The sequence below is a fragment of the Oncorhynchus masou genome, chromosome 21, assembly GCF_036934945.1.
Source record: "Oncorhynchus masou masou isolate Uvic2021 chromosome 21, UVic_Omas_1.1, whole genome shotgun sequence".
In the NCBI taxonomy this organism is placed as follows: Eukaryota; Metazoa; Chordata; class Actinopteri; order Salmoniformes; family Salmonidae; genus Oncorhynchus; species Oncorhynchus masou.
The window spans coordinates 22,755,941-22,783,361 of record NC_088232.1 but is presented as its reverse complement, the minus strand read 5'-3'; the positions used below and the strand labels follow the sequence as shown (position 1 = coordinate 22,783,361).

At 44.9% G+C, this 27,421-nt stretch overlaps 1 protein-coding gene across 1 annotated transcript; it reads right to left on the bottom strand.

The window, feature by feature from the left end:
* Positions 1 to 3,824: 3,824 nt before the first annotated feature.
* On the bottom strand, positions 3,825 to 12,667 carry LOC135507955 (HHIP-like protein 1). Its single transcript, XM_064927789.1, has 11 exons — positions 12,037 to 12,667; positions 11,257 to 11,643; positions 10,747 to 11,006; positions 10,118 to 10,261; positions 9,775 to 9,921; positions 9,383 to 9,564; positions 8,843 to 8,969; positions 6,743 to 6,888; positions 6,437 to 6,518; positions 5,136 to 5,218; positions 3,825 to 4,790 (listed from the first exon to the last, which is right to left on the bottom strand). The coding sequence occupies exons 1-11, from the start codon at positions 12,325 to 12,327 to the stop codon at positions 4,171 to 4,173; spliced, it is 2,469 nt and encodes an 822-aa protein (XP_064783861.1). The 5' UTR covers positions 12,328 to 12,667; the 3' UTR covers positions 3,825 to 4,170.
* Positions 12,668 to 27,421: the final 14,754 nt, after the last annotated feature.

Sequence of the window (27,421 nt, the reverse complement as noted above, 5' to 3'; positions counted from 1 at the left end):
ATGAGGGCCCACCGTCCACAGGTGGGGGTTGTGCTTACAGCCCAACACCGTGCAGGACGTTTGTCATTTGCAAGAGAACACCAAGATTGGCAAATTCGCCACTGGCGCCCTGTGCTCTTCACAGATGAAAGCAGGTTCACACTGAGCACATGTGACAGACTGACAGAGTCTGGAGACGCCGTGGAGAACATTCTGCTGCCTGCAACATCCTCCAGCATGACCGGTTTGGCGGTGGATCAGTCATGGTGTGGGGTGGCATTTCTTTGAGGGGCCGCATAGCCCTCCATGTACTCGCCAGAGGTAGCCTGACTGCCATTAGGTACCGAGATGAGATCCTCAGACCCCTTGTGAGACCATATGCTGGTGCCGTTGGCCCTGGGTTCCTCCTAATGCAAGACAATGCTAGACCTCATGTGGCTGGAGTGTGTCAGCAGTTCCTGCAAGAGGAAGGCATTGATGTAATGGACTGGCCCACCCGTTCCCCAGAACTGAATCCAATTGAGCACATCTGGGACATCATGTCTCGCGCCATCTACCAACGCCACGTTGCACCACAGACTGCCCAGGAGTTGGCGGATGCTTTAGTTCAGGTCTGGGAGGAGATCTCTCAGGAGACCATCCCCCACCTCATCAGGAGCATGCCCAGGCGTTGTAGGGATACAGGCGCGTGGAGGCCACACACACTACTGAGCCTAATTTTGACTTGTTTTAAGGACATTACATCAAAGTTGGATCAGCCTGTAGTGTGGTTTTCCACTTTAATTTTGAATGTGACTCCAAATCCAGACCTCCATGGGTTGATACATTTGATTTCCATTGATATTTTTTGTGTGATTTTGTTGTCAGCACATTCAACTATGCAAAGAAAAAAAGAAAAAAGTATTTAATAAGAAAATTTCATTCAATCAGATCTAGGATGTCTTATTTTTTTGAGCAGTGTATATTCACGGCACCAAATAATTTATTAAAACATACTGTTTTGCAATGAAGGTCTACAGTAGCTTCGCAGCACTCTTTATGGTAGCACCATGGTGTAGCCGGAGAACAGCTAGTTTACGTCCTCCTCTGGGTACGTTGATTTCAATACAAAACCTAGGAGGCTCGTGTTTCTTACCCTCTTCCATAGACTTACACAGTAATTATGACAACTTCTGAGGGACATCCTCCAACCTATCAGAGCTCTTCCACCGAATTAAAGGATCAGAGATTGAATCTAGTACTGAAACATAAGCTACAACTAGCTGGCACTGCAGTGCATAACATGTGGTGAGTAGTTGACTCAAAGTGAGAGAAAGACAATATATTACATTTATTTTTACAAATTAATTTCTTCAAAAATGAAGGAGAAGCAAGAGAGAGCTAGATTTTTTTACTTTAAAAAAAAACTTGAACTTACTTAGCTAGTGAATGCAGCTAGTTAGTTTAGCCTACTCAAACACCCAGCTCAAACAGAGGGATGCTATGTTACCTAACTGGCTATGGCTCTCCAACAGTGCAACTCTTCCATGTCAAGGTAAGCTTTTGGTTTTATTAATTTATTTCCACCGGGGCCTGCCGGTGAAACTGCTAATCTGCTCGATAACTGTACACTGTACTGCACGATTGTTGTGGGTTTACCAAAGTGTTAGTTATAGTAGCTATGTTGCCTAGATGTTAGCTAATATGGTGACAACAGTGTAGGCTGTGTGTAGTGCTTAGCGGTTATGATATGAAGATTTGGTTTGTAAAGTTTTTTTTTGCCTGATCACAGACAGCTGATGTGTTGTGCATCGAAGTCCACAAGCAAAGGGAAAAGGTGAGAGGAGGAGAGTGCGTAGATGCGAGAAATAATTATCCAATGATCTAAGGGCTCATGCTCTTTGTATGTGGCTGCTTTGAAAGTGAACTGTGTTTGAGTGTGATCAATAGTGTATTCATTCTGACGATTCTGTTGAAAAACATTTCTTAAACGGAAGCAAACGGAACAAAACAGTGATAAACATACCTAAATTTGTCCAATAGAAAATCCTGTTTTTAACTGTTGGACTAATGATTACATCCTAGATCAGCTAGATGCAGGCAAGATTGTGAAAGGCGGTCTTGAATGTGTCAATGTCTGTCACCTTGATTACTAAGATGTCTCTCGACTCGATTCTGTTGAAAAACATTTCTTAAACGGAAGCAAACGGAACAAAACAGGGATAAACATACCTAAATTTGTCCAATAGAAAATCCTGTTTTTAACTGTTGGACTAATGATTACATCCTAGATCAGCTAGATGCAGGCAAGATTGTGAAAGGCGGTCTTGAATGTGTCAATGTCTGTCACCTTGATTACTAAGATGTCTCTCGACTTGGCACCTACGATGTAGACTTTCATTCATAAGCTAGGTTGTAGCAACCTTATCATGGGTAAGGGAACATTTGAGTATCGTGTAGTAGCCTAAACCTATCGATCCTACATTGAACTGAGTGAATGGAATATAAATGGCAGTCATCCAATATGCTGTAATAGAAATAAGGCCAAGCTCATAAAAACAAGAATCATCCTCCTTCGTCTTAAACGGCACCGACCACCACTGGTACAATCAATTTAGAGAGTGAGAGAGCCTCATATCACATTCAATTCTATATATCCACTGTATACATGAATCCCAGAAAAGTTTGTTCCTGTTTCAGTCATGTCTTTGGCCACGTTCACATGGGTCAAACAAAAACACCTTAATCATTGGTTGACTATAGAGCCTCCCACAATGCAGGCGATGGCTGCAGGATGAAGTTGGTGAAGAGCAACTGCAGAAACTTGATCACATGATTTATGAACGTTTATGCAGTCTACTGGTTGGTGCAAGTCTGACAATCTTTATCCCCATAATGCAACACACTTTGAAAGGCAGTGACCAATGATGGTCACCGACTTGACAAAAGTGTGGATAAAACTTTCCTTGAAGAGATTCCCTAAAAACACAACACTTCGATACAGCTATGACTTTTTCGTAGCAGGTTAGAAGAATTAACGTGGTAGGTTAGGAGAATTAGGTTAAGGTTAGGTAAAGTGTTTGGCTTAGCGGAAATGTTCACCTAACCTGCATCGAAGTGGTGTTTTTAGGGAGTCCCATCATTGAATGTGCTCATGGTAGTTGGCAAACCAAATATCCAGACAATAAAAAGAGAAATTAGTTTGATGGTTTGCAAAGCAAAGTATGTGATGAAGTGTGATTTTGCCCTCGCTTTGCCAAGAGGCAGTGCTTGACTTTGGCAGGAGTTCACCAAAGCTGAGTACGAGCACCTCGAATTTTCAACTGCTTGAGTTCCTACACCTCTTATAGAATATTATCTCAAAAGTATTGTGGAGTTCCTGCACCTAAATATAAACAGTCCCTGCACACATCATCTTTTGTGGACAGATTCATGCTTACTTCTGGGTAACCAAGATTACTGCACCCAAAATGAGTACTGGCACCTATTTCAGTCCAAGTCAAGCACTGCCAATAGGTTGATGATGATGTTGTTGGACGAATATCTTTCGGAGCATATTTTTATCCCAGTCATCAAATTAAATCAGACATATTTCCTGCCTAGTCATGACATCAGTCCTCAATGTTTCAGACACCAGAACCAAGCAGGGTTACTTGGACAAATAGGCTAGCCTGAAGTGTGGAGTCAGTCCACACCGAAGACAGAAATGGAGTGATATTCCGTTTGGATTCCAGGCTTCAAATTGGCAGTTTTTCCTTTGACTGTGACTTTCCCTGTTAATCCTCTCCTGTCATTCCACCCTATTCCCTCTTCCCCTTTCTCTCTCACTATGCTTTTTCCATGTCAAATGAGCACATAACTTGTGAGTTTATATGGAGCATTTATTTCAGTATGTGATCATGAGAGAATATTAAATAACCTGGTATTCATTCTCCTTATACAGTATATTCATTCATTTACTGTTTTAGATTAATTTCTTTTAGAGAAAGCATTGTCTTACATTAGCAAAGTCTTACATTTTAATTATAAAACCTTTAAGACACAGCAATTAAATCAGCATTACATTACCAGAATGAAAAGAGGTAGACTTATAAGTGCCAACATCGACAACAATTAGACAAAAGTTAGACAGCAATATGCCTTGGTTTTAGTTACAATCACTTAGGCCACAGTCACAAATAAATTCAATCACCTCTCAATCGACTCTCATTTCTAGGCATCAACGTAGTCTGAGTTCCCGCATATCACCCCTGCGTCCTCGTAATGGGCACAGTTATGTATTCCTATGTCTGTGTGTTGACAGTCCAGCAGGCTCTCCTCTGTGCCCTCACACTGCACATCGTCCAGAAGAATCCGGAGACTCTTCCCTTCTCCAAACTCAGAGTGCTTGGATGCCTTCAGGGCGAATCGGAACCCCAGCTGCCGACATACCACTGCCGCGTTCTTCGTATTCCACAGGTCGTCGCACACCGTACCCCATTCACCGTTGACGAAGATCTCCACCCTCCCCCGGTCGTCCCGCCCCCGCTCATCCCCCGCCAGTCTCACCGCCCCGCTCTGAGGCGCGGCTGCCGACGCCAACCCGCTCTCCGACCGGTGCTTGCCCTTCTTTCGTGGGTTTTTCCGTCGTGTGTGCCTGGGCGGTTTGGTTGTAGTTTGAGGCAGTGTGGTGGTGACGACGGCAGCCTCTTGCTCCTTTAGAATGTCCATGAGCTCCTGAAGCCAGTCCTTGTCAGACTCGCTTACTGCGGACTCAGTGGGATGGGGTCTGACGGGCTCTTCTGGCGGGGAGAGCTTTTGATGCTTTGTCGGTAGTTCAACTCCTGTTAAGGCTGTGGGATAGAAGAACAGGTCAGATTTAGGATAACTACATGGACTGTCCTAATGAATAGATTGGTGAGATGAGGTTATAATTAGCATGTACGCCTATCCACAGTATAATATGAATCGGGCAATCTCAGAGGTCTTGTGCCTAAAATCTCTCAAATGACAATAATCAGGGAATTGATGATGAAGTGAATAATCTAATCGGGCAAGCGAGATCTAGTGACAATCTAGATCGAGCAGCGAGATCTACTGACATACTGTAAGTGTTTGATTGAGCAAAGGGGGCTAAATATAATGAACAAAATAAAAGCAGACAGACTGAGATATATGTTGAAAGCCAGCATACTCACTTTCTTTTGGCCTGAACTTGATGAGCTTGCTCTTCACTCTGACAGGCAGTGGGTCATAGTGACATTGTCTTGGCGGTGCCCGTCTAAAACAGACAAAATACCAAAAGTTCTCAGCTCAGCAGGGAAGAAAACTAAATCAGAGGGTGAGAAGTCAAAGTTTCACCCCAGTTTTAGCAGCCTCTGTTGAGACTTCAACTCTCTTTTTTTGATTCGCTTTCAGCTGGTCTCCCTCCCAGAATGAGGCTGAAGGCCTATTCTTCTCTTCCCCTTTTCCAAACATTTCTGTGGTGGAGAGTAATTCATATCAGCTTCATGAGCGAGTGAGAAACAAATAACTTGACACAACAGTATAGTGCTGCAGCCAACAGAGAGCAAAAGAGAGGGTATGCAAGAAAGAGAGATATCTTGCGGCCAAGACTGTTTAGACCTAAGTCAGTGAGAGAGATATTTAGATAAAAGAGCATTCACACTGCTCCAACACCCTTTATTTTATTTTCTGTTTGTTCTTTCTCTTTCACCTAGAAATCTGGAGAAAGGGAGAGTGAGCCGACCCCGACAGAGGGTAAGAAAATCTCAATGATCACCAAAACAGAAATAGAATGCCGTTCATCAGCAGTTATGCTATAAGAACAAAGAACACACAGAGAAACAGAATGTACAATGTAAATCAGATTAAGAACTACAGACAGAAAGATTATGATGCGGCACATTCTTCTGACTTAAAATAGATCAGTAATCATGAACAGATGCTTAACATGTTTTACTGATTTTGTTTTGTCTTTGTCTCTTTTTAAAAGTGTGTCTATGACGGTAATGCTAGGCTTCTGCCATCTTCAAGAGAAAAGCAGAAGGCCACAACACTTTATTTAGCCCTCACCTTACCAAACATTGTGGCAGGGTCAGGCTATTGAAAATACAGATTGTGGCTGTAACGGTTTTCTTCTGGTGAAGGAGAGGCGGATCAAAATGCAGCATGGTTATAATTCATGTTTCTTTAATAATGAAACCATACATGAATAAACTGTAAAAACCCGAAACAGTCCCGTGTGGTACAAACACTGACACAGGAGACAACCACCCACAAAACCCAACACAAACCAGGCTACCTAAATATGGTTCCCAATCAGAGACAATGACTAACACCTGCCTCTGATTGAGAACCAGATCAGGCCAAACATAGAAATAGACAAACTAGACATGTAACATAGAATACCCACTCAGATCACACCCTGACCAAACAAAACATACAAACATACAAAGCAAACTATGGTCAGGGTGTGACAGTGGCTTTAAATCCTTACCTTGAGGGATCCACCAGTTTGTAAACAACACCGGTGGGAGATGTGGCACTGGGCACTCCAGTCGACATGAAGTACAGTTCTCCTGTTCAGACAGAAAAATGAACATTTCACATAATTTGGCAATCTAGCTGGTTTCAGTGGTGATTCTCCATTGAGCATGCTTTTTAGTCCAGGACTAAACTTAATCTTGGTTTGGGAAACTGGCCTTAAATGTGTGCAGCCTAGAGATCTGATGCTTAAAAAACCTTTTCCATTGCCTGTATGACCATGGGCAAACAAAAATAGGTTTAATGTGACTCCTCCTACCTGCCTCGTCCTCAGCGAAGGAGATAATATACTGGTAGTAGTTGTTTATGAGGCCAGGAAAGGCACAGGTCAAACCAATGCCCATACAGATCTCATGGTAGTTCCACTGACCCGTGTTCTTATTCTCCTGGAGGTTCATCATACGCCTATAGGGAGGAGACACTACATTCAATGTTATTTTGAATTTTTTTCATTTGCAGTATGCTTTCCTTATAGACCATATATAAAAACATAAAACACAACTTTCGAAACATATGAAAATACACCTGCTACAGTGCATCCGGAAAGAATTCAGACCCCTTGACTTTTCCCATATTTTGTTACGTTACAGCCTTATTCTAAAATGTATTCAATAGTTTTCCCCCTTCATCAATCTACACACAATACCCCATAATGACAAAGCAAAAAACAGATTTTTAGCAATTTTTGCAAATGTATTAAAGAAAATATTCAGACTCTTAACTCAGTACTTTGTTGAAGCACCTTTGGCAGCAATTACAGCCTTGAGTCTTCTTGGGTATGATGCGAAAAGCTTGGCACACCTGTATTTGGGGAGTTTCTCCCATTCTTCTCTGCAGATCCTCTCAAGCTCTGTCAGGTTCTTTGGGGAGCATTGCTGCACAGCTATTTTCAGGTCTCTCCGGAGATGTTCGATCGGGTTCAAGTCCGGGCTTTGGCTGGGCTACTCAAGGACATTCAGAGACTTGACCTGAAGCCACTCCTGCATTGTCTTGGCTGTGTGCTTTGGGTTGTTGTCCTGTAGGAATGTGAATCTTCGCCCTCAGTCTGAGGTCCTAAGCGCTCTGGAGGAGGTTTTTTTTATGGATCTCCCTGTACTTTGCTCCGTTCATCTTTGCCTCAATCCTGACTAGTCTCAGTCCCTGCAGCTGAAAAAAATCCCCACAGCATGAAGCTGCCACCACCATGTTTCACACTAGGGATGGTGCCAGTTTCCTCAAAACTTCACCTCAGTCTGAGGTCCTGAGCAGGAGTTCATCAACGATCTAGCTGGACTTTGCTCCGTTCATCCTTGCCTCGATGCTGACTAGTCTCCCAGTCCTTGCCGCTGAAAAACATCCCCACAGCATGATCCTGCCACCACCATGCTTTATTGTAGGGATGGTGCCAAGTTTCCTCCAGAAGTGATGCTTAGCATTCAGGCCAAAGATTTCAATCTTGTTTTCATCAGACCAGAGAATCTTCTTTCTCATGATCTGAGAGTCCTTTAGGTGCCTTTTTGCAAACTCCAAGTGGGCTGTCATATGCCTTTTACTGAGGAGTGGCTTCCGTCTGGCCACTCTACCATAAAAGCCTAATTGGTGGAGTGCTGCAGAGATGGTTGTCCTTCCGGAAGGTTCTCCCATCTCCACAGAGGAACTCTAGAGCTCTGTCAGAGTGACCATTGGGTTCTTGGTCACCTCCCTGAACAAGGCACTTCTCCCCCGTTTGCTCAGTTTAGGAAGTCTAGGAAGAGTCTTGGTGGTTCCAAACTTCTTCCATTTAAGAATGATGGAGGGCACTGTGTTCTTGGGGACCTTCAATGCTACGCACATTTTTTGGTACCCTTCCCCAGATCTGTGCCTCGGCACAATCTTGTCTCAGAGCTCTACGGACAATTCCTTCGACCTCATGGCTTGGTTTTTGCTCTGACATGCACTATCAACTGTGGGACCTTATATATACGTGTGTGCCTTTCCAAATCATGTCCAATCAATTGAATTTACCACAGGTGGACTCCAATCAAGTTGTAGAAACAGCTCAAGGATGATCAATGGAAACAGGATGCACCTGAGCTCAATTTTAAGTCTCATAGTAAAGGGTCCGAATACTTATGTAAATAATTTCAGGGTTTTAGATGTAAAAACTTAGCCACATTTTCTAAAAACCTGTTTTCGCTTTGTCATTATGGGGCATTGTGTGTAAATTGCTAAGGATTTTTTTTATTTAATCTATTTTAGAATAAGGCTATACGGTAATAACATTTTTAAAAAGTCAAGGGGTCTGAATACTTTCCGAAGGAAATGTATATGGACTCAAACATCTATAAACACTTATAGGATTGGATTGAAAACGGTGAACACGTACAGTAAGGAGCCTTACCCGCTCATGAAGTCTCCAAATATGTACATGCCGTTCAGATTGGGGTATTCACACCCTCTGTACACATATCCGCCAGTCACAGACTTGCCCATCTTGTGAGGGTATGCATAAATGGGGAGTACATCATCTGGAAGAGAACAGGAGGAAGAGATATAAGACATGTTTTTTAAATGAAGGAAATTGTGCAGAGCCTGTGGTTTTCCAGAAATCCTGGTTAAATTCACAGATTCCCTGCTTACTCCCACCTGAGCACTCCCCTTCTAAGCACATTATGACCCTGGAGGACGGCGTTCAATCCCTACATCCACCCTTCCAATCTCTTCCCACTCTGGTTCCATTACTGTCTAAGGATAAATAAAGTACAGTATTCAAGTTTTTTTTTTAAACAGGAAGATTTTTTTTTTTTTTTAAGGAAGTCACAGAACAAAACACACTGAGACCTTCATCTCCCAGTGAACCACAGGATGCCGGCATGACAATGAGCATAGGAGTTGGTTATGCAGCACAAACTGATCTTGGATCAGGCTACAGGATTCCCACCTAGAGAGCTGTTGGCGCACAGCTTCTTGTCATAACAAGAGAAGCCCTCTTTGGCCCTCCAGCCGTAGTTCCTTCCCTTCTCTATGATGTCGATCTCCTCAAACTTATTCTGGCCCACGTCCCCGCAGAAAATACGTCCCTTCCCCTCCTTCGTCAGAGGGTCCCCACGGTCCACAGAACACCTCCATGGGAGAAACAAGAACAAGTCGACCAACACAACTACTTAAGTAGCTACAACTAGATTACACTTCATTTCCAAGTTATTACTCCTTTATTCAGTGCAGTAATGTAACGTCTCGCCACACTTTTTTTGTCAAGGTATATAAAGTGTAAGGAAGTGTAATGTTTCATGAAGTAAGCATATCGTGAAAGTGTTGAAAAAAAGGGGGAACCTCCACATGTTCCGCACCCCGTAAGCGTAGACCTCAGGGCGCGCCCCGCGCTCATGCACAAACGGGTTGTCAGAAGGGATCCTGTACAGGGGACCCCTATCATTGTCATCAACATTGATACGGAGCACTTTGCCCAACAGGGCTGACCTGCAGAAGAGAGGAGTGTAAACTTGGAACATCTTTCCGCGAGTATGATTATTGTCTTTTCGGTTTACCTAGTAACTTATTATTAGCAACTGTGTTAATGGTACAGCTGTAACTAATTGTTAAAAAGTTATATGAGTCGATGCCATAAGATGACATCATGAACGAGAGGTCCACATATTTTTCCCTCTTCTCTCACTTGTTCTGAGCGTTTCCATATTTCCCAAAGGGGTCTCCGGCCATGCCCCCGTCTCCAGTGAAAATGTACAGGTATCCATCATCAGCAAACATCACCATTCCTCCGTTGTGATTGGAAGCAGGCTCATCAACCTCCAGAATGATCCTGAGAAGGTGTTTGAGACAGAGACAGATACGAGACAGAGAATTCAGTGCAGCAGCGCCCATCTCTCGGAGGTACAATAATTATGGAAAATATACTGCTTATCCAAGCACTTTGTTGGTGGCGGGAACTCATCTTATCCACCTTTAATGTGTAATATCTACCATGTGTTATGCACAACAGCAATATTTTTAGGTCTACTACTACACATTGGTGTAGATATATGTCCAGCTGTATGCAAAACCTATTGTACTGTAAATCCATTCCGCACCCTTTGAGTCTTCATAACAACAGCAAAGCCCAACTGCCTTGGTGATGGACACCACAGCAGCCATTTTGGGGCAAGAGCACAACACAGGTTTCAACCCCAAATGGCACCGTTTCCCCTATATAATGTACTACTTTTGACCAAAGCTGCACTTTTGGTCGAAAGTAGTCTTCTATATATAGGGAATAGGGTGCCATTTGGGAGTCATCGATAACTGTACCTCTCAGATGCGTGGTCCACCTCGTTCATGTCGCCGGGGGAGACGCGGAACTCGCTGACCCTGATCCTCTCGTCGAAGCCAATCTCCACGGAGTAGTACACGTACAGCTTCCCATTGTACTTATAGTTGGGGTGAAAGGTCAGGCCCAGGAAGCCCCTCTCGTCCCCCTCCCAAGGTGACGTCAGAACAGCCTTAGTGATGTTCAGGAAGGGCTTCTCCAGCTTGGAGCGGTCAGGCAGGTACGTCCACACCAGGCCCACCTACGATATGATAATAACTTTATTGTCCATTGACATGGAAATACATTTTGCGAGGTCAGCATACACATTAAAAAAAATGCCCAAAATCTATACACTATTGGCTGGTTTCCCAAACATAGATTAAGACAAGTCTCTATTCTCTATTGAAATAACTTTTTAGTTCAGGACAAGACTTAATCTGTGTCTGGGAAACCGGCACTATAATACCACAATGCAATACAACAACTCTGGAAAGTGAGCACAAACACACCTGTTCGGCTATAAAAAAGCGGTGCGTGCCATCGTTGGCGTGCACCATGGCCAGGGGGTTCCGCAGCCCGTTGGCTACTTCCTCCAGACAGAGCTGCAGGCAGCCCTCGGGGTCGGCCAGGACGTGGCCCAGGTTCTGCGTCAGCTGCTCGTTGCTGAGGAGGTGTGGGTAGCAGTAGTCTGGGTCCCCCAGCTCCAGGTGCTGGCAGAAATGGACCTGGTCCGGCTCGGCTTGGGCTAGCTGCAGGTCGTCAGAGAGCAAGGTGATGGTGGAACGGCATTTGAGCCAGAACTGAGAGCAGTAGTCAGGGCACAGGCCAGGGAGGGTTCTGATGGGGGTACTGGGGTCCTCTGCATCAAAGAGGTGAGCTGCATATGGAGAGCATTCCTGAAGGAGGGGAGAAAGAAGGAAAAGGAGGAGAGAAATGTGAGGAGTGAGGGACCAAACAAACTCTTTCATTTGTGCAGCCCCCATGTCCTGTTAGACAATCGCCTTGTTCTGTGAAGAACGTACACTTTCGATTTGAGGAGATACGTTTGTTATGACAACGTGCATTTTATCATGCAGTGATTGACATTAATTTGTTATTATGCATTCTATTACGCAATTATGCACTGTAATAATGCACGTCAGATCGGGCTATTGTATCTCATTGGATGAATGTGCGGGTGTATAACAAGTATATGCCTTTACAAACATGCCTGTGCTAGCCAATAATAGCTGGATTATGTAATTCTGAAAACAAAACCATGTATCGACCTTTACCCGTTCTTTGCTTACCTGGCAGAGAAGGTCCTGCACGTACCCAGCACAGTTGGCATATCCATAATTGTCGAAATTGTCCATGATTTTATAGAATTTTGCCATCAATTCCTGGTCCTTCGCTGAGTCGCAGCAGCCGAAGTTCCTGTACATTGCGCAGAACTGGAGGTCCTCTTGAGGCTTGAACGGGGGCTTGAAATCCAAGCATTGTGGGTGTAAGGACACAGGTGCTATCCAAAATCCCAACAAATATAACCCAATGAACTGCGAGTGCCTGACACGACCGAGGATGTCACAAAAATACCACATTCTGAGCACTCCAGTCACCCGGTGCCATCAGAAAGTTATGCAAACCAGCGAATAACGAGAATGCCTCCGGTTCGACTGTCCTGTGAACGCTTTGTCTCGTGTGTGTTTTTTTCACTGAACTTTGCTCTGAAGCTTTAATCATCAACGTTCGACGGGTTGCAGTCCGTTTTATTTGCTATTCCACCGCGCAAAGTATCTGTCTTAAAGGCTACTTTGTTGTCCTCATGCTACACCGCAAATTATCCAGTGTTAAATCAACACTGACAGAGTTACATTTAAAATGAGTCCCGAATCTATATGGGTCCACACATTTCAGTGTTAAATTGACACACTGCTCAGTTTAAAGCCTTATTTGCATATTTCCCAGAGTGTCTTGCATTTCGAGTGAAGTTTTAGAGTTTACCACCCATGACTGTATTTGTAGTGACAGAGACATTGTTGTTGCAATCATCAAAGTTCAGTCTTTTGGTCTTCACCAAGTGAGATCCTAACCAACTATGTTATTCTTCAAATAAAACTATTTAACACATCCACTAAATATTTCGTGAGGCATTACTTTGAGGGCCTTGGTTAACCCTTAGCCTACAATAATTAAAATAATTTAAAAAATCCCCATCAAAATCCGTCTGTTTAAACAGAGATATGTGTTTTTTTGCATGGGCTGCTTGTCAATCCTTCGCATCCGCCGATATCACCTTCCCGCATCTGCGATAAAAGGTGGCAAAGCTAGACTATCTGTTGTTCCATGACTGTTGTTCTGTTGTTCCATGTAGTGAATCTGTTATTCAAAACATTTCTATTGTCTAATAGCAGTAATGCCAAATTCAATGTTTCATCCAATATTTTTTTTAACATATTTTTTGATACCTTAAGGTGTCTTAAAATTCAAATAGATAAATGATCCTTGGTTTTCCCATCTTAAAACAATTCCATATGTTAGTTTAGAATGGCCCTCCCCCAGTTTAGATAGGGCTTAGACTTAGATTAATGGTTTACAGGCAACATCAGGCCTGTAAAGTAACACTATGCTGTCTTGAAAATTATATATAATTCCTGTCAGAATCCAGCCAGAATGGGGCTATTTTTATTCATCTGCATTCAGAATCACTGCCAGATTGGGAAGACTAGTACATGAGCCTACCTAAACCATCTTAATGAACTTGAACAACCATTTCAGTAATGGGTGTAAAAGTCCAAGTAACAGATTGGATTTGTTTTAAAAAATGTATGCTATTTATATTTGGGTAGAATGAGATGAATTAATCAATCATTGTATATGCAAAACATAGATATTGAACTAAACAATTCAAAAACTCTACCTGCAATAGAGCATGTTGGGAAACATGGTAATGGTGGACGTGGTTTTGGTTTAACACTGGTTGTATTAACACCAACACAGGTTACTTTACACCAATGATTGTTCATTTAACACAATCAACACTAGTCGTGTTATACTGAAAAATCAACACTTGGTGATATATCCATATGAGGGGAAAGGGGGATACCTAGTCAGTTGTACAATTGAATTAATTCAACTGAAATGTGTCTTGGGACTGCCTTTAATCAACGTCCACCTCATTGGCACCCAGGGAACAGTGGGTTAACTGTCTTGCACAGGGGCAGAACGACTGATTTTTACCTTGTCAGCTCGGGGATTTGATCCAGCAACCTTTCGGTTATCCACTAGTTCCAATATGTCCATCACAAATGTCATGGATATATTGGAACTAGTGGATATATGGAGGCTTAAATATCCTGACTTATTGAGATATATATGGTGGAGGCTCAATCTTATGTCATTTTCACTTGCACCAAAAATGTAAGAATTGTTGATAGGGGACAGAATGCGGTCGGCTCATAAAACAATTAGCTTATTACTCTTACAGAATGTCCATGTGGGCAAGGATATTGGAAATTTAGTCAAAGCCTATTGGATGATGACTTGTTTTTAACTAGGACAGAAGAATTTATAATTGACATTATCCCGACATAACATAGGTACAGCAGATCTCCTTATTATATTGGACACTTTTAAATATGCCTTTGGAGGCCATGCAATTCAGTACTCATCTCTAAAACAAAAGCAATTTTGGTCAAAAGAGTCTATATTAACAAAGGAAATGGAAAGACTAATAGTACAGATAGATAGCAATAAAAACTGTACCAAAGAGGAAAAACAAAAAAAATCGAGGAACTTATTCAAGAAAGATCAAGAGTAATGTATTATAAAAAATTAAGCAAACTGGATGGAAAATGGGGGAAAATGCACCAAATTATTTTTTTTATCTTCGACATAGAAATGCTACCAAAAATAATAATTTACTAAAACTTGATACAACTGATGGAGTCCCCCATGATTCACCAAACTATAATTTAAAAAAGAGTGCAAAGTACTTTAAGCATATGTTTTCATCTTGGTCTCCTCCATCTCCACTAACGGTTGATGATTATATGTATTTTTTTCTATTATTAATGTAAAATTAACAGCTGTACAGAAAGACTCATGTGAAGGCCAATTACAGAGGAGGAACTTCTTCATGCAAATAAAGCCTTTAAGTCTGGGAAAACTCCAGGGTTGGATGGCGTACCAGTGGAGGTACAATAGGCAGGTGTGTGCCTTTCCAAATCACGTTCAATCAATTCAATTTACCACAGGTGGACTCCAGTCAAGTTGCAAAAATGTCTAAAAACCTGTTTTAGCTTTGTCATTATGGGGCATTGTGTGTAGTTTGATGAGGAAAAAAATTAATGTAATTCATTTTAGAACAAGGCTGTAACGTAACAAAGTGTGGGAAAATCAAGGGGTCTGAATACTTTCCAAATGCGCTGTATACCAAACCTTTTTTGATATACTCAGAGGACCGTTATTAGCATGTTTTAACCACTCCTACAAAAATCGTAGATGATCAGATACTCAACAAGAAGGTCTGATTTAATTATTACTGAAACAGGATTGTAATGGGTTTCTTCTAACTCCTCCTCTGACGAAGAGGTGGAACAAGGATCGGACCAAAATGCAGCATGGTTAGTTAGATACATCTTTAATGAAGATGAAACACGAACAATACAAAACAACAAACGTGGAAAACCGAAACAGCCCTATCTGGTGCAACAAACAGAGACAGGAACAATCACCCACAAACACACAGTGAAACCCAGGCTACCTAAATATGGTTCCCAATCAGAGACAATGACTAACACCTGCCCCTGATTGAGAACCATAATCAGGCCAGACATAGAAATAGACAAACAAGACATCCAACATAGAATGCCCACTCAGATCACACCCTGACCAACCAAAACATAGAAACATACAAATAAACTATGGTCAGGGTGTGACAGTACCCCCCGTGACAGTACCCCCCGGCCGCAAAACCTGAACCTATCGGGGAGGGTCTGGGTGGGCATCTGACCACGGTGGCGGCTCCGGTGCTGGACGTGGCCCCCACTTCACGGTAGTCCTCCCCCGCCTTGTCCGCTTCCGTGACCTCCTAGCCACGGCAACCCTACTAAATAACACGGGACAGAGGGGCAGCTCGGGACAGAGGGGCAGCTCAGCACTGAGGGGAAGCTAGGGGCTGAGAGGAAGCCCAGCACTGAGGGGAAGCCCAGTACCGAGAGGCAGCCCAGTACCGAGAGGCAGCCCAGTACCGAGAGGCAGCCCAGCACTGAGAGGAAGCCCAGTACTGAGAGGAAGCTCAGCCAGGCAGTTGAATCCAGCAGATCCTGGTTGACTGGCGAATCTGGAAGAGTCCGGCTGACTGGCAGATCTGGAAGAGTCCGGCTGACTGGCAGATCTGGAAGAGTCCGGTCGACTGGCAGATCTGGAAGAGTCCGGTTGACTGGCAGATCTGGAAGAGTCCGGTTGACTGGCAGATCTGGAAGAGTCCGGTTGACTGGCAGATCTGGAAGAGTCCGGTTGACTGGCAGATCTGGAAGAGTCTGGCTGACTGGCAGATCCGGAAGAGACTGGCAGATCCGGAAGAGTCTGGCTGACTGGCAGATCCGGAAGAGTCAGGCAGATCTGGAAGAGTCTGGTTGTCTGGCAGATCTGGAAGAGTCCGACTGACTGGCAGATCTGGAAGAGTCCGGCTGACTGGCAGATCTGGAAGAGTCTGGTTGTCTGGCAGATCTGGAAGAGTCTGGTTGACTGGCAGATCTGGAAGTGTCTGGCAGATCTGGAAGAGACTGGCTGACTGGCATATCTGGAAGAGACTGGCTGACTGGCAGATCTGGAAGAGTCTGGCAGATCTGGAAAAGTCTGGCTGACTGGTGGATCCTGGCAGACTAACGGCTCTGGCTGCTCCATGCTGACTGACATCTCTGGCTGCTTCATGCTGACTGGCGGGTCTGGCTGCTCCATGCTGACTGGCAGCTCTGGCGGCTTCTTGCAGACTGGCAGCTCTGGCTGCTCCATGCAGACTAGCAGCTCCGGCAGCTCCCTGCAGACTGGCAGCTCCTTGCAGACTGACAGCTCCTTGCAGACTGGCAGCTCCTTGCAGACTGGCAGCTCCATGCAGACTGGCAGCTCCATGCAGACTGGCAGCTCCATGCTCTACTGGCAGCTCCGGCTGCTCCATGCAGACTGACAGCTCTGGCTGCTCCATGCAGACTGACAGCTCTGGCTGCTCCATGCAGACTGGCAGCTCCGGCTGCGCTAAACGGGCGGGAGACTTCGGCAGCGCAGGAGAGGAGGAAGGCTCCGGCAGCGCTGGAGTGGCGCACAGTAGGCCTGATGCGTGGTGCTGGCACTGGTGGTACTGAGCCGAGGACACGCACAGGAAGCCTGGTGCGGGGAGCTGCCACCGGAGGGCTGGGATGTGGAGGTGGTACTGGGTAGACCGGACCGTGCAGGCGCACTGGAGCTCTTGAGCACCGAGCCTGCCCAACCTTACCTGGTTGAATACTCCCGGTCGCTCTAGCCCGCACTGGGCTACGCAGGCGAAACGGGGATACCGAGCGTAAGGCTGGTGCCATGTAAGCCGGCCCAAGGAGACGCACTGGGGACCAGATGCATAGAGCCGGCTTCATGGCATTTGGCTCGACGCTCAATCTAGCCCGGCCGATACGCGGTGCTGGAATAGAACGCACCGGGCTATGCACCCGCACTGGAGACACCGTGCGCACCACAGCATAACACGGTCCCTGCCCGGTCTCTCCTGCCCTCCGGTAACCACAGGAAGTTTGCGCAGGTCTCCTACCTAGCGTCTTCATACTCCCTGTGAGCCTCCTCCCAAGAAATTTTTGGGGCTGACTCCCGGGCCTCCTATCGCGCCGCCGTGCTCGCTTCAACAACTCCATTTTTCTATACCCTTCTTCGCACTGCTCCAGCGAATCCCAGGCGGGCTCGGGCACTCCTCCTGGGTTGGCCGCCCACCTGTCTATTTCTTCCCACGTAGTGTAGTCCAGAATCTGTTCCCATGTCCTTTCCTCTCTTTGTTGCTCCTGCTGCCGCTGTTGCCTGTTACCATGCCGCTTGGTCCTGTTGTGGTGGGTGATTCTGTAACGGGTTTCTTCTAACTCCTCTGACGAAGAGGTGGAACAAGGATCGGACCAAAATGCAGCATGGTTAGTTAGATACATCTTTAATGAAGATGAAACACGAACAATACAAAACAACAAACGTGGAAAACCGAAACAGCCCTATTTTTTTTTAAATAAAAAATTATTTATTATCTTCAATACCATTCATTCTTTACAACTCATAATTTTCATACATACTCAAATAATGGTATTTTAATTAAACTAATTTAACTAAACAAAAACCCCAAACAAAACCTCAGGGGAGCATCTTCCCTCCCAATCACCCTACAAAATACCTTTCCCTATCTCCCCGTCCCTAATCTATCCCCTTACAAATCTAAATGACACCCAGCCCTAAACCCCCCTTCCACCTCTCCCGAGCAGCATGCTGCCACAAACTTCCTCTCCTCCCTCTTCATCCTCCCCCTCAAATCTCCTTCCACCCTCCTCACTATCCCTTCTACCCCCCAATCTCTCCCTGTCTTCATCATGTTCTGCCTGGCTTCCCACAGCCCCCGTTTAAAGAGACTCATGAGAAGCCAGAGCAGAAACCTGTCCCTATCCGTCCCTCTCACTCTCCCTACACCTCTCTCTAACCTGGCCCACGTCAATACAAAATCCCCCCTTACCAAACCTAACAACACCCGTGCCCTAGACCATACTACTCCGGCAAAGGCACAGTTCCAAAAGACATGGCGCACAGTCTCCTCCCTGCCACAAGAGGATCTTGGACAGGTGGGGGATTGCACCAAACTATCCCGGTACATGATGGAACGTACCGGCAAGCACTTATGGAGGCTCAACCAATTCAGGTCCTTGAGCCTGTTGTCCAGACCCCGCACCTGCACTGCCTTTCTGACCTCCTCGTACAGGTGCCTGTGATCTAAACCTACTCGGGCAACTTCAACCTCAGGGTGCGCACGCAGCCACTTGGCCGCATGACCAAAGTGCCACGGCAGCTGTTCCGCCCGAGGACCCGTGTTAGACCACACCATTACGCTTCTCGCCTGATACGAGAAGAACACCCGCAGGAGGTAACCGGACAGGTGTATCACTGGATGAGCAAGCTCCGTTAACATGAAAGAAACAAAAATTGCGTCCAGCTTGAGGGGGAAATGTGGTACCCCCCTACCTCCCTCCCCGATGGGACAGATCATGCGTGCCCTGGCAACCCACTCGCACCTGCCACTCCACATGAACTGAAACACAAGCCTCACTAGAGGCCTCCTCAGGCAAGCAGGCAATGGGTAGATGTACGCCAAATACAAAAGAGACGGCAACACATCCACCTTTAGGACCAGGACTTTGCCCACAAAAGACAAATACCTAGCCTTCCACACTGCTAGCTTCCTCTGTACCACTGCGATACGCATGTTCCAGTTTAGCGTCGCTGAGCCGGAGGTCTCAAAATGGACTCTGAGAATCCTCAGGGCCCCCTCACAGAGAGATAACCCCCCAGGCACATCCGTTCTACCGCGCCATCTTCCGAAAAACTTGACGGAAGACTTTGCATGGTTCAGAACTGCTCCCGACGCTCGGGTGAAATCCCCAAAGATGGCAAGGGACCTTGTCAGGCACGAGTCCTTGCACAGCAGCAAGGAAGTGTTGTCGGCGTACTGCGTCATCTTAACACGCAGCCCACCACTTCCAGGGATCAACAAGCCTTCCACCCCTGTGTCTGCCCTAATGGCAGACCCCAGAGGCTCCATGTACAGAAAGAAGAGGAGAGCCGAGAGTGGGCACCCCTGCCTGACCCCAGACGAGAGGTCAAAAACATCACCCAAGTGACTATTTACACTAACTCGGCACCCCGCTCCGACATATAATGTACGAATCCATCCTATGAACTTCTCCCCAAATCCCAATCGACCTAACACTCTGAATAAAAACGATCTATTCAGGCGATCAAAGGCTTTCGCCTGATCTAGCGCTGCTACCATTAAAGGCAGTCCTCTATCTTCAACCCAAGCGATGGAGTCCCTGATTAACTGTAGGTTCCATCTAATAGAGCGGCCCTCTACCCCGCACGTCTGATCCTCATGGACGACGTAGGGAAGGGCTGTGCGCAACCGGCCTGCCAAAACCTTTGCAAGTAGCTTGTAATCTACACACAGCATGGTCAACGGCCGCCAGTTGCCAAGGTCTGTTACTTCCCCCTTCTTATATAAAAGTGAGAGCACACCAACAGCCATTGATCCCCCCGGGACCCCCGTCTCAAGGATGGCCTTCAAGACTTCGAGGACCACTGGTCCAAGTATACCCCAAAACTTGAGATAAAACTCAGCCGGCAGCCCATCCATCCCAGGCACCTTCCCTTTTCCCATCCTCCTAAGAGCGCTCTCAACCTCTTCTAGTGAAATCTGGGCCTCCATCACTTCTCTAATGTCCTCCGGCAACCGCCTGGACAAGTGTTCTAAAAACACATTTCCCTGCTCTACATCTATTTCCCTTTCCTTAAATAAACCTTGGAAATGATCAGTTGTCACCCTGACCATATCCTCTGGTTCTCTATCTATACTACCATTTTCTTCCCTAACGCCATGCATTACCTTCCTACTCTGTCTTGCCCTAACCGACTTAAAGAACATAGCAGAACAAGTCTCATTATGTTCTAGAAAGCCACTATGCGCACGCTCCAGGAAAGCTCGAGCCTTCCGCTCCTGCAACTCCCTGAGCTGCGCCTTTAGGGTTGCAGATCTCTCCCAGTCAAACGACCCGCCGAGGTTGCCTGCCTCGTATTCGAGTTCAATTAACCTTTGGATACGATCCACCTCCCTCCTCTCCTCCCTTTTTTTCCTCTTGCAATACACTATTATAAAAGCCCTAATCCTCACCTTAACTAATTCCCACCACTCTAACACCCCCTCGCATATGGACCGGAGGCCCTCAAGCCTCCTAAAGAAACCATAAAACCCGTCAACAAAAGCCTGCTCCTCCAGCACATCCCGATCTAGCTTCCAGTACCCCCTACCAAAGAGGCAGACTGGCGACCCCACCTGCAGGAGCACCCCGTCGTGATCCGAAAAGAAAACAGGCAACAGCCGCCCAGACAACTTACCCAAAGACCTGGGTACAAAAATATAGTCGAGCCTCCGCTCAACCCCCCTGGAGTTACGCCATGTAGGACCGTCCATTTTCGGAGTCGTGTGCAGACCACCATCAATCAGACCATGGCAAGCCATTAGCCTGGCAATGGCGCCTGCACTGCTATCCCCCCCTCTTCCTAAATCTGTATTAAAATCCCCCCCTATCACTAATTTCCTATTTGTGACACACAGGGGCGTCAGACAGTCCACCATCTCCCTCCTGTCTGCCACCACCTGTGGCCCATACACCACCACTAATCTAAATTTACAATCCCTTATCGTGACATCCACCCCTATAACCCTCCCCTGCATTACCACAAAAGAATTCTCCACTTTTACCTCCCTGTGCCCACACAAAATCCCTACCCCCGATGAGTGCACCCCCCAACACCCCAAACCGACTCCCCCTTGTCCCACTCCCTCTTAAACCTACTAACATCCCCTCCATCCCTCAGGTGAACCTCCTGTAAAAAAACAAAAATCAAACCCCACACCCTCCAAATAACTAAAAACCGCCCTCCTCTTAACAATATCCCTTAAACCCCTTACATTTAAACTAACAAAAGTAAAATTAGACTCCATGAAAAATTAAAAACATGTAATACACTCAAATTCCAAACCCAGACAGAAAAAAAAAACAGGAGACTCACCCGATGCTCCCCTGCTCCATATCTACCGGTGAGAACACCATCCGTAATCCCGACATCCCCCCCTCTTCCTCCATCACACCATCCCAGGATGCAGGAATAGTGTTTGGCTCCGGGGTGCCCTGCACCCTGGGTCTACCCCCACAATCCTCCCCCTCCCCAGTGTTGCAGCTGGTTTGGAAAAAAATTGGGGAGGCTGAGTCCCCAAACAAAAAAACTCCCCACCTCCTCCTGTACCCAGTCCTGAGTCTTGTTAGGTGTGTCCCCACCCAAACGAAGTTGAGGGCCTGGGGAAACCAGCAGCAACCCAGAGGTTTCTCCCACCCCCATCACTCTCTTGGCCATCCCCTCCCCCTCACTGTCGGCCAATCGCACCCTCCTCTTCATTCTCTTCTTTGGTGATGGCGGCAGTGGAGAGATACCACCCTCCCCCTCCCGCCAGCTCCTCCACCATACCCCTCATCTCTTCCACCAGGGCACTTTCCCCCCAGTCCACTTGCTCTTCCACCGTCTCCTTCTCCACCACTCCTCCCTCGCTTTCTTCTCTCTCATGCTCCTCCACTCGGTTGCCTTCTTCCGCCGCTTTTCCTGGTTCTCCTACTCCCGTGCCTTCCGTTTCCTTCTCTCTTCCATCCTCCGCTTCTTGCTCCTCCTCCTTCCTTGCCGCCTTCCGCCCTGGACTTGTACTCTGTTCATGAGGCATGCTTCCTTCCCCTCCTCTTCTTCCCCCATCCCCCGCTCCTGCCCCCCACCCAGCCGCAGACGCGTATGACCTCTGACGGGCCGGGCACCCCCGCCACAGGTGTGCTGACGAGCCACACCCATGGCACGTCTTAGGCTTGTCACAATCCCTCGCCTCGTGATCCTCAGATCCACAAAATCTGCATTTTCTCATGCTGCACGAGGCGAAAATGTGTCCGTAGGCCATACAGCGCCTGCAAAATGGGGGCTGACGTGCATAAAACAACGTCCCCCTGTCAGCCCCAAGGGAGAACATAGCAGGAGGATGGAGGTAGCCACCATGTCCCTTTGGGTCCTCCCTGAGGAGGGCCTGGAAGCCTCTCCTCCCATTCCAAAACCCAAGGGAGTCTTTGAGGTGCCTAGCTGAGGAGACGTTATCCATGTATCTCCACAGAAAAGCCCTCACCTCTTTATCCTTAACGTAAGGGTTGTAAATGTTGACAGTTACAACCCTAAAGTTATTCTTCGCCAGGCTTGTTATTTCGTAGTGGCACATCGGCCTCTCACCTCCCACTGATCTTGCCCTTCTCAGGATATCATCGTGTTTTTCCTCTGTATATAGTGCCACGTCATATGCTCCCTCCAACGAGTTGCCTTGGAAACAAAACACGTCCTTCACCGTCAGCTTTAGAATCCCCATCAAGATTGTCCTTCCAAAAGATTCCCGTCCTAAAGGCTCCAACTCCTCTTCCTTCCAAGCAAAAAGAATCGTGTTGGCCAGCCCAATCCCAGGGACCGACCGTGTTGATGTATTTAGCACCATCTCCGCAAGGAGAATGGCGCTCGTTCTCTTCTCTTCCAAAACAAGGAAAAAGAAAATCCAAAGTGACCGAGCCTATCTGGTGAAACTACACAGAGACAAGAACAATCACCCACAAACACACAGTGAAACCCAGGCTACCTAAATATGGTTCCCAATCAGAGACAATGACTAACACCTGCCTCTGATTGAGAACCATATCAGGCCAGACATAGAAATAGACAAACAAGACATCCAACATAGAATGCCCACTCAGATCACACCCTGACCAACCAAAACATAGAAACATACAAATCAACTAGGGTGTGACAAGGATCCAATTGGTAAATATAAAGATCTTGTCCATAAAAACATTTTGAGACCCTTACACTTCAGTGTAGTGATGCAACATTTCAAAAAGAAAAATGCATAGCGCATAGAATTAAAAAGGTATTGTCGGATATTATTCATCCTAATCAGACAGGTTTTTTACATGGACAATACATTGGAGATAATATAAACTGGAAACAATAGAACACTATGAAACATTTGGGAAACCAGTTCTGGTATTCATAGCTGACTTTATATTTCAATTTTGGAGAATCTCTTATAAAATGAGTTAAAGTTACAGGTATGTATATATTTACAATAAAATATATGAGGGATTGGAAATTATGCAGACAATTACATTGATGGAAGCTACAATCTATCAGCAGTATTAAAGCTGATCTACCTATTTCTCCCTGTCTGGAGAAATGCCATGGCTTCTTTTGTTATTTTATCTGTTCTGTAGTTATGCTTGACCACAGACGAAACTAAGTCATTTTTGCACCACTATTCGTATCCCTACAGTACCAGTCAAAAGTTTGGACACACCTACTCATTCAAGGGGTTTTCTTTATTTGTACTATTTTCTACATTGTAGAATATTAGTGAAGACATCAAAATGATGAAATAACAAATATGGAATCATGTAGCAACCAAAAAAGTGTTAAGCAAGATGAGATTCTTCAAAGTAGCCACCTTTCACGTTGATAACAGATTTGCACACTCTTGGCAACATAGAAAATAGTTAAAAAATAAAGAAAACCCCTGGAATGAGTAGGTGTGTCCAAACTTTTGACTGGCACTGTATATGCCTTAAGACCCGCACAAAACATACAACATACAAACATACAATAGGAGAGGAAGTCATGGTATCAGTCCTGTCTGAAACATTAGTTCAGTGTTTTTAGACAAGCATCATGACATTGGAAAGAGGCCTAATGCAATAAGAAGCAAAGAAACACAAGGGAAGTTGACACATTAGTGAGGGACTTCCATTGGTGTCTGCTTGTCTCTCGAAGAGGAGCTAAATATGACTTAATAAAGGTTGTTGTCATTTCCCCTAGCTATTATTATTATTATTATCTGTCAGTCAATTAAATACACTCTTATTCATTAGTTTTTAAAATATAAATTAGGTAATGTGTTATTATGTTCCACATGAACGGAAATAATATAAAAATAAAAGTCTTTGTTCTTTGACCGAACAATTTTTTTTCTTTACTTCATTTGTTTTTGGTCTAGATATTCTTAGGAATGTCTTTGTTTCTGCATTGCATGAGGGGGTTTTGAAAAAATATATCCTATAGTGGCATGATGGAATTGAAACATTTCAGCAATTGCCTTGTTGCTTCTGTGTTGCAGTTTTTGGTGTATTGTTGCCTTTGCCACTAGATGGCAACCTGTTCACACAATATTCTTGAAATATTGTTTTGTCGCATAACGTCCCATCACATCTCAATCCCATGGCCCCACAATTTATTGAACTTTAGTAAACTATCAACCACTTTCAAGTAATGTTATCAGAATATTGTCCCCCGACAGTCAACTCTTGTGCTAATTTAGATCAGGGTGAATGAGGAAGAATATATTGATCATAGGCCTATAGGCATAATAACCATGCATCAAACTCCCAGGCAAATAATGAGAGGACTCCATCAAGCACGACATCTGTATCTACAGCCATAGCCAATAATGAATTATGCTATACTAGAATATGTTTTATTTGTTCATTACACACCCATTTGTCACATTCCACAAAATACTCCCATACACAGCATCAAAGTTAGGCCTACTGTTATAACTCCAATATTAGGCATACTAGCCAGTAGCCTAAAGAGTTGCCATTATATATATATATATATATATCAAATCAAATTTTATTAGTCACATGTGAAAATTTTACAGTGAAATACTTACAGTGCCTTGCGAACGTATTCGGCCCCCTTGAACTTTGCGACCTTTTGCCACATTTCAGGCTTCAAACATAAAGATATAAAACTGTATTTTTTTGTGAAGAATCAACAACAAGTGGGACACAATCATGAAGTGGAACGACATTTATTGGATATTTCAAACTTTTTTAACAAATCAAAAACTGAAAAATTGGGCGTGCAAAATTATTCAGCCCCCTTAAGTTAATACTTTGTAGCGCCACCTTTTGCTGCGATTACAGCTGTAAGTCGCTTGGGGTATGTCTCTATCAGTTTTGCACATCGAGAGACTGAAATTTTTTCCCATTCCTCCTTGCAAAACAGCTCGAGCTCAGTGAGGTTGGATGGAGAGCATTTGTGAACAGCAGTTTTCAGTTCTTTCCACAGATTCTCGATTGGATTCAGGTCTGGACTTTGACTTGGCCATTCTAACACCTGGATATGTTTATTTTTGAACCATTCCATTGTAGATTTTGCTTTATGTTTTGGATCATTGTCTTGTTGGAAGACAAATCTCCGTCCCAGTATCAGGTCTTTTGCAGACTCCATCAGGTTTTCTTCCAGAATGGTCCTGTATTTGGCTCCATCCATCTTCCCACCAATTTTAACCATCTTCCCTGTCCCTGCTGAAGAAAAGCAGGCCCAAACCATGATGCTGCCACCACCATGTTTGACAGTGGGTATAGTGTGTTCAGGGTGATGAGCTGTGTTGCTTTTACGCCAAACATAACGTTTTGCATTGTTGCCAAAAAGTTCAATTTTGGTTTCATCTGACCAGAGCACCTTCTTCCACATGTTTGGTGTGTCTCCCAGGTGGCTTGTGGCAAACTTTAAACAACACTTTTTATGGATATCTTTAAGAAATGGCTTTCTTCTTGCCACTCTTCCATACAGGCCAGATTTGTGCAATATACGACTGATTGTTGTCCTATGGACAGAGTCTCCCACCTCAGCTGTAGATCTCTGCAGTTCATCCAGAGTGATCATGGGCCTCTTGGCTGCATCTCTGATCAGTCTTCTCCTTGTATGAGCTGGTAGATTTGCAGTGGTCTGATACTCCTTCCATTTCAATATTATCGCTTGCACAGTGCTCCTTGGGATGTTTAAAGCTTGGGAAATCTTTTTGTATCCAAATCCGGCTTTAAACTTCTTCACAACAGTATCTCGGACCTGCCTGGTGTGTTCCTTGTTCTTCATGATGCTCTCTGCGCTTTTAACGGACCTCTGAGACTATCGCAGTGCAGGTGCATTTATACGGAGACTTGATTACACACAGGTGGATTGTATTTATCATCATTAGTCATTTAGGTCAACATTGGATCATTCAGAGATCCTCACTGAACTTCTGGAGAGAGTTTGCTGCACTGAAAGTAAAGGGGCTGAATAATTTTGCACGCCCAATTTTTCAGTTTTTGATTTGTTAAAAAAGTTTGAAATATCCAATAAATGTTGTTCCACTTCATGATTGTGTCCCACTTGTTGTTGATTCTTCACAAAAAATACAGTTTTATATCTTTATGTTTGAAGCCTGAAATGTGGCAAAAGGTCGCAAAGTTCAAGGGGGCCGAATACTTTTGCAAGGCACTGTACTTCCGAGCCCCTAACCAACAACGCAGTTTCATGGATAAAGAGCAGATTGCATGGCAGATTTCTTCATTTTGGCTAGGGATGCATACAATTATGTTTTTTCAAATACAAAGCAGATGAATTTCAACTCCCACTGACAACTGTATAACAATCAGGACAAGTGTAGCACATGGGGATGTGTGAAGCTTACTCCTCAGCCTGAAGTGTCCCCACCTGCACCAGCGAATAGCTAGAAGTCGCTAGCGTGGACATTCCAGCAGCTTACAATTCAACCGAGAGTGCTGGAAGTGAAATGTTACAATTGACCCCATAGGCAGGGTTAAATCTAACAGGCTGAAGGGTTAAATGTAACATTGTCATCAATGGTAAAAATGAAGGGCAATTGAAAAATGTTATGATTTGAAACTGATATTTGGATGAAAATAAACGAAATTGACAAAAAGTTGGCAAAATGTATTTATTTTACATTAGCATTCAAAGGTATGAATTAGATTTTTTTTTTACAGAATAATC

What these genes read in the sequence shown, in the direction of transcription:
- LOC135507955 (XM_064927789.1), bottom strand. Translation starts at nt 12,327, where the DNA reads ATGTGGTATTTTTGTGACATCCTCGGTCGTGTCAGGCACTCGCAGTTC. An exon ending in CTTCGCTGAGGACGAGGCAG is followed by an intron (nt 6,519 to 6,742) that starts GTAGGAGGAGTC and finishes CTGTCTGAACAG; the next exon opens with GAGAACTGTACTTCATGTCG. An exon ending in CAAGTTCAGGCCAAAAGAAA is followed by an intron (nt 4,791 to 5,135) that starts GTGAGTATGCTG and finishes TCTATCCCACAG; the next exon opens with CCTTAACAGGAGTTGAACTA.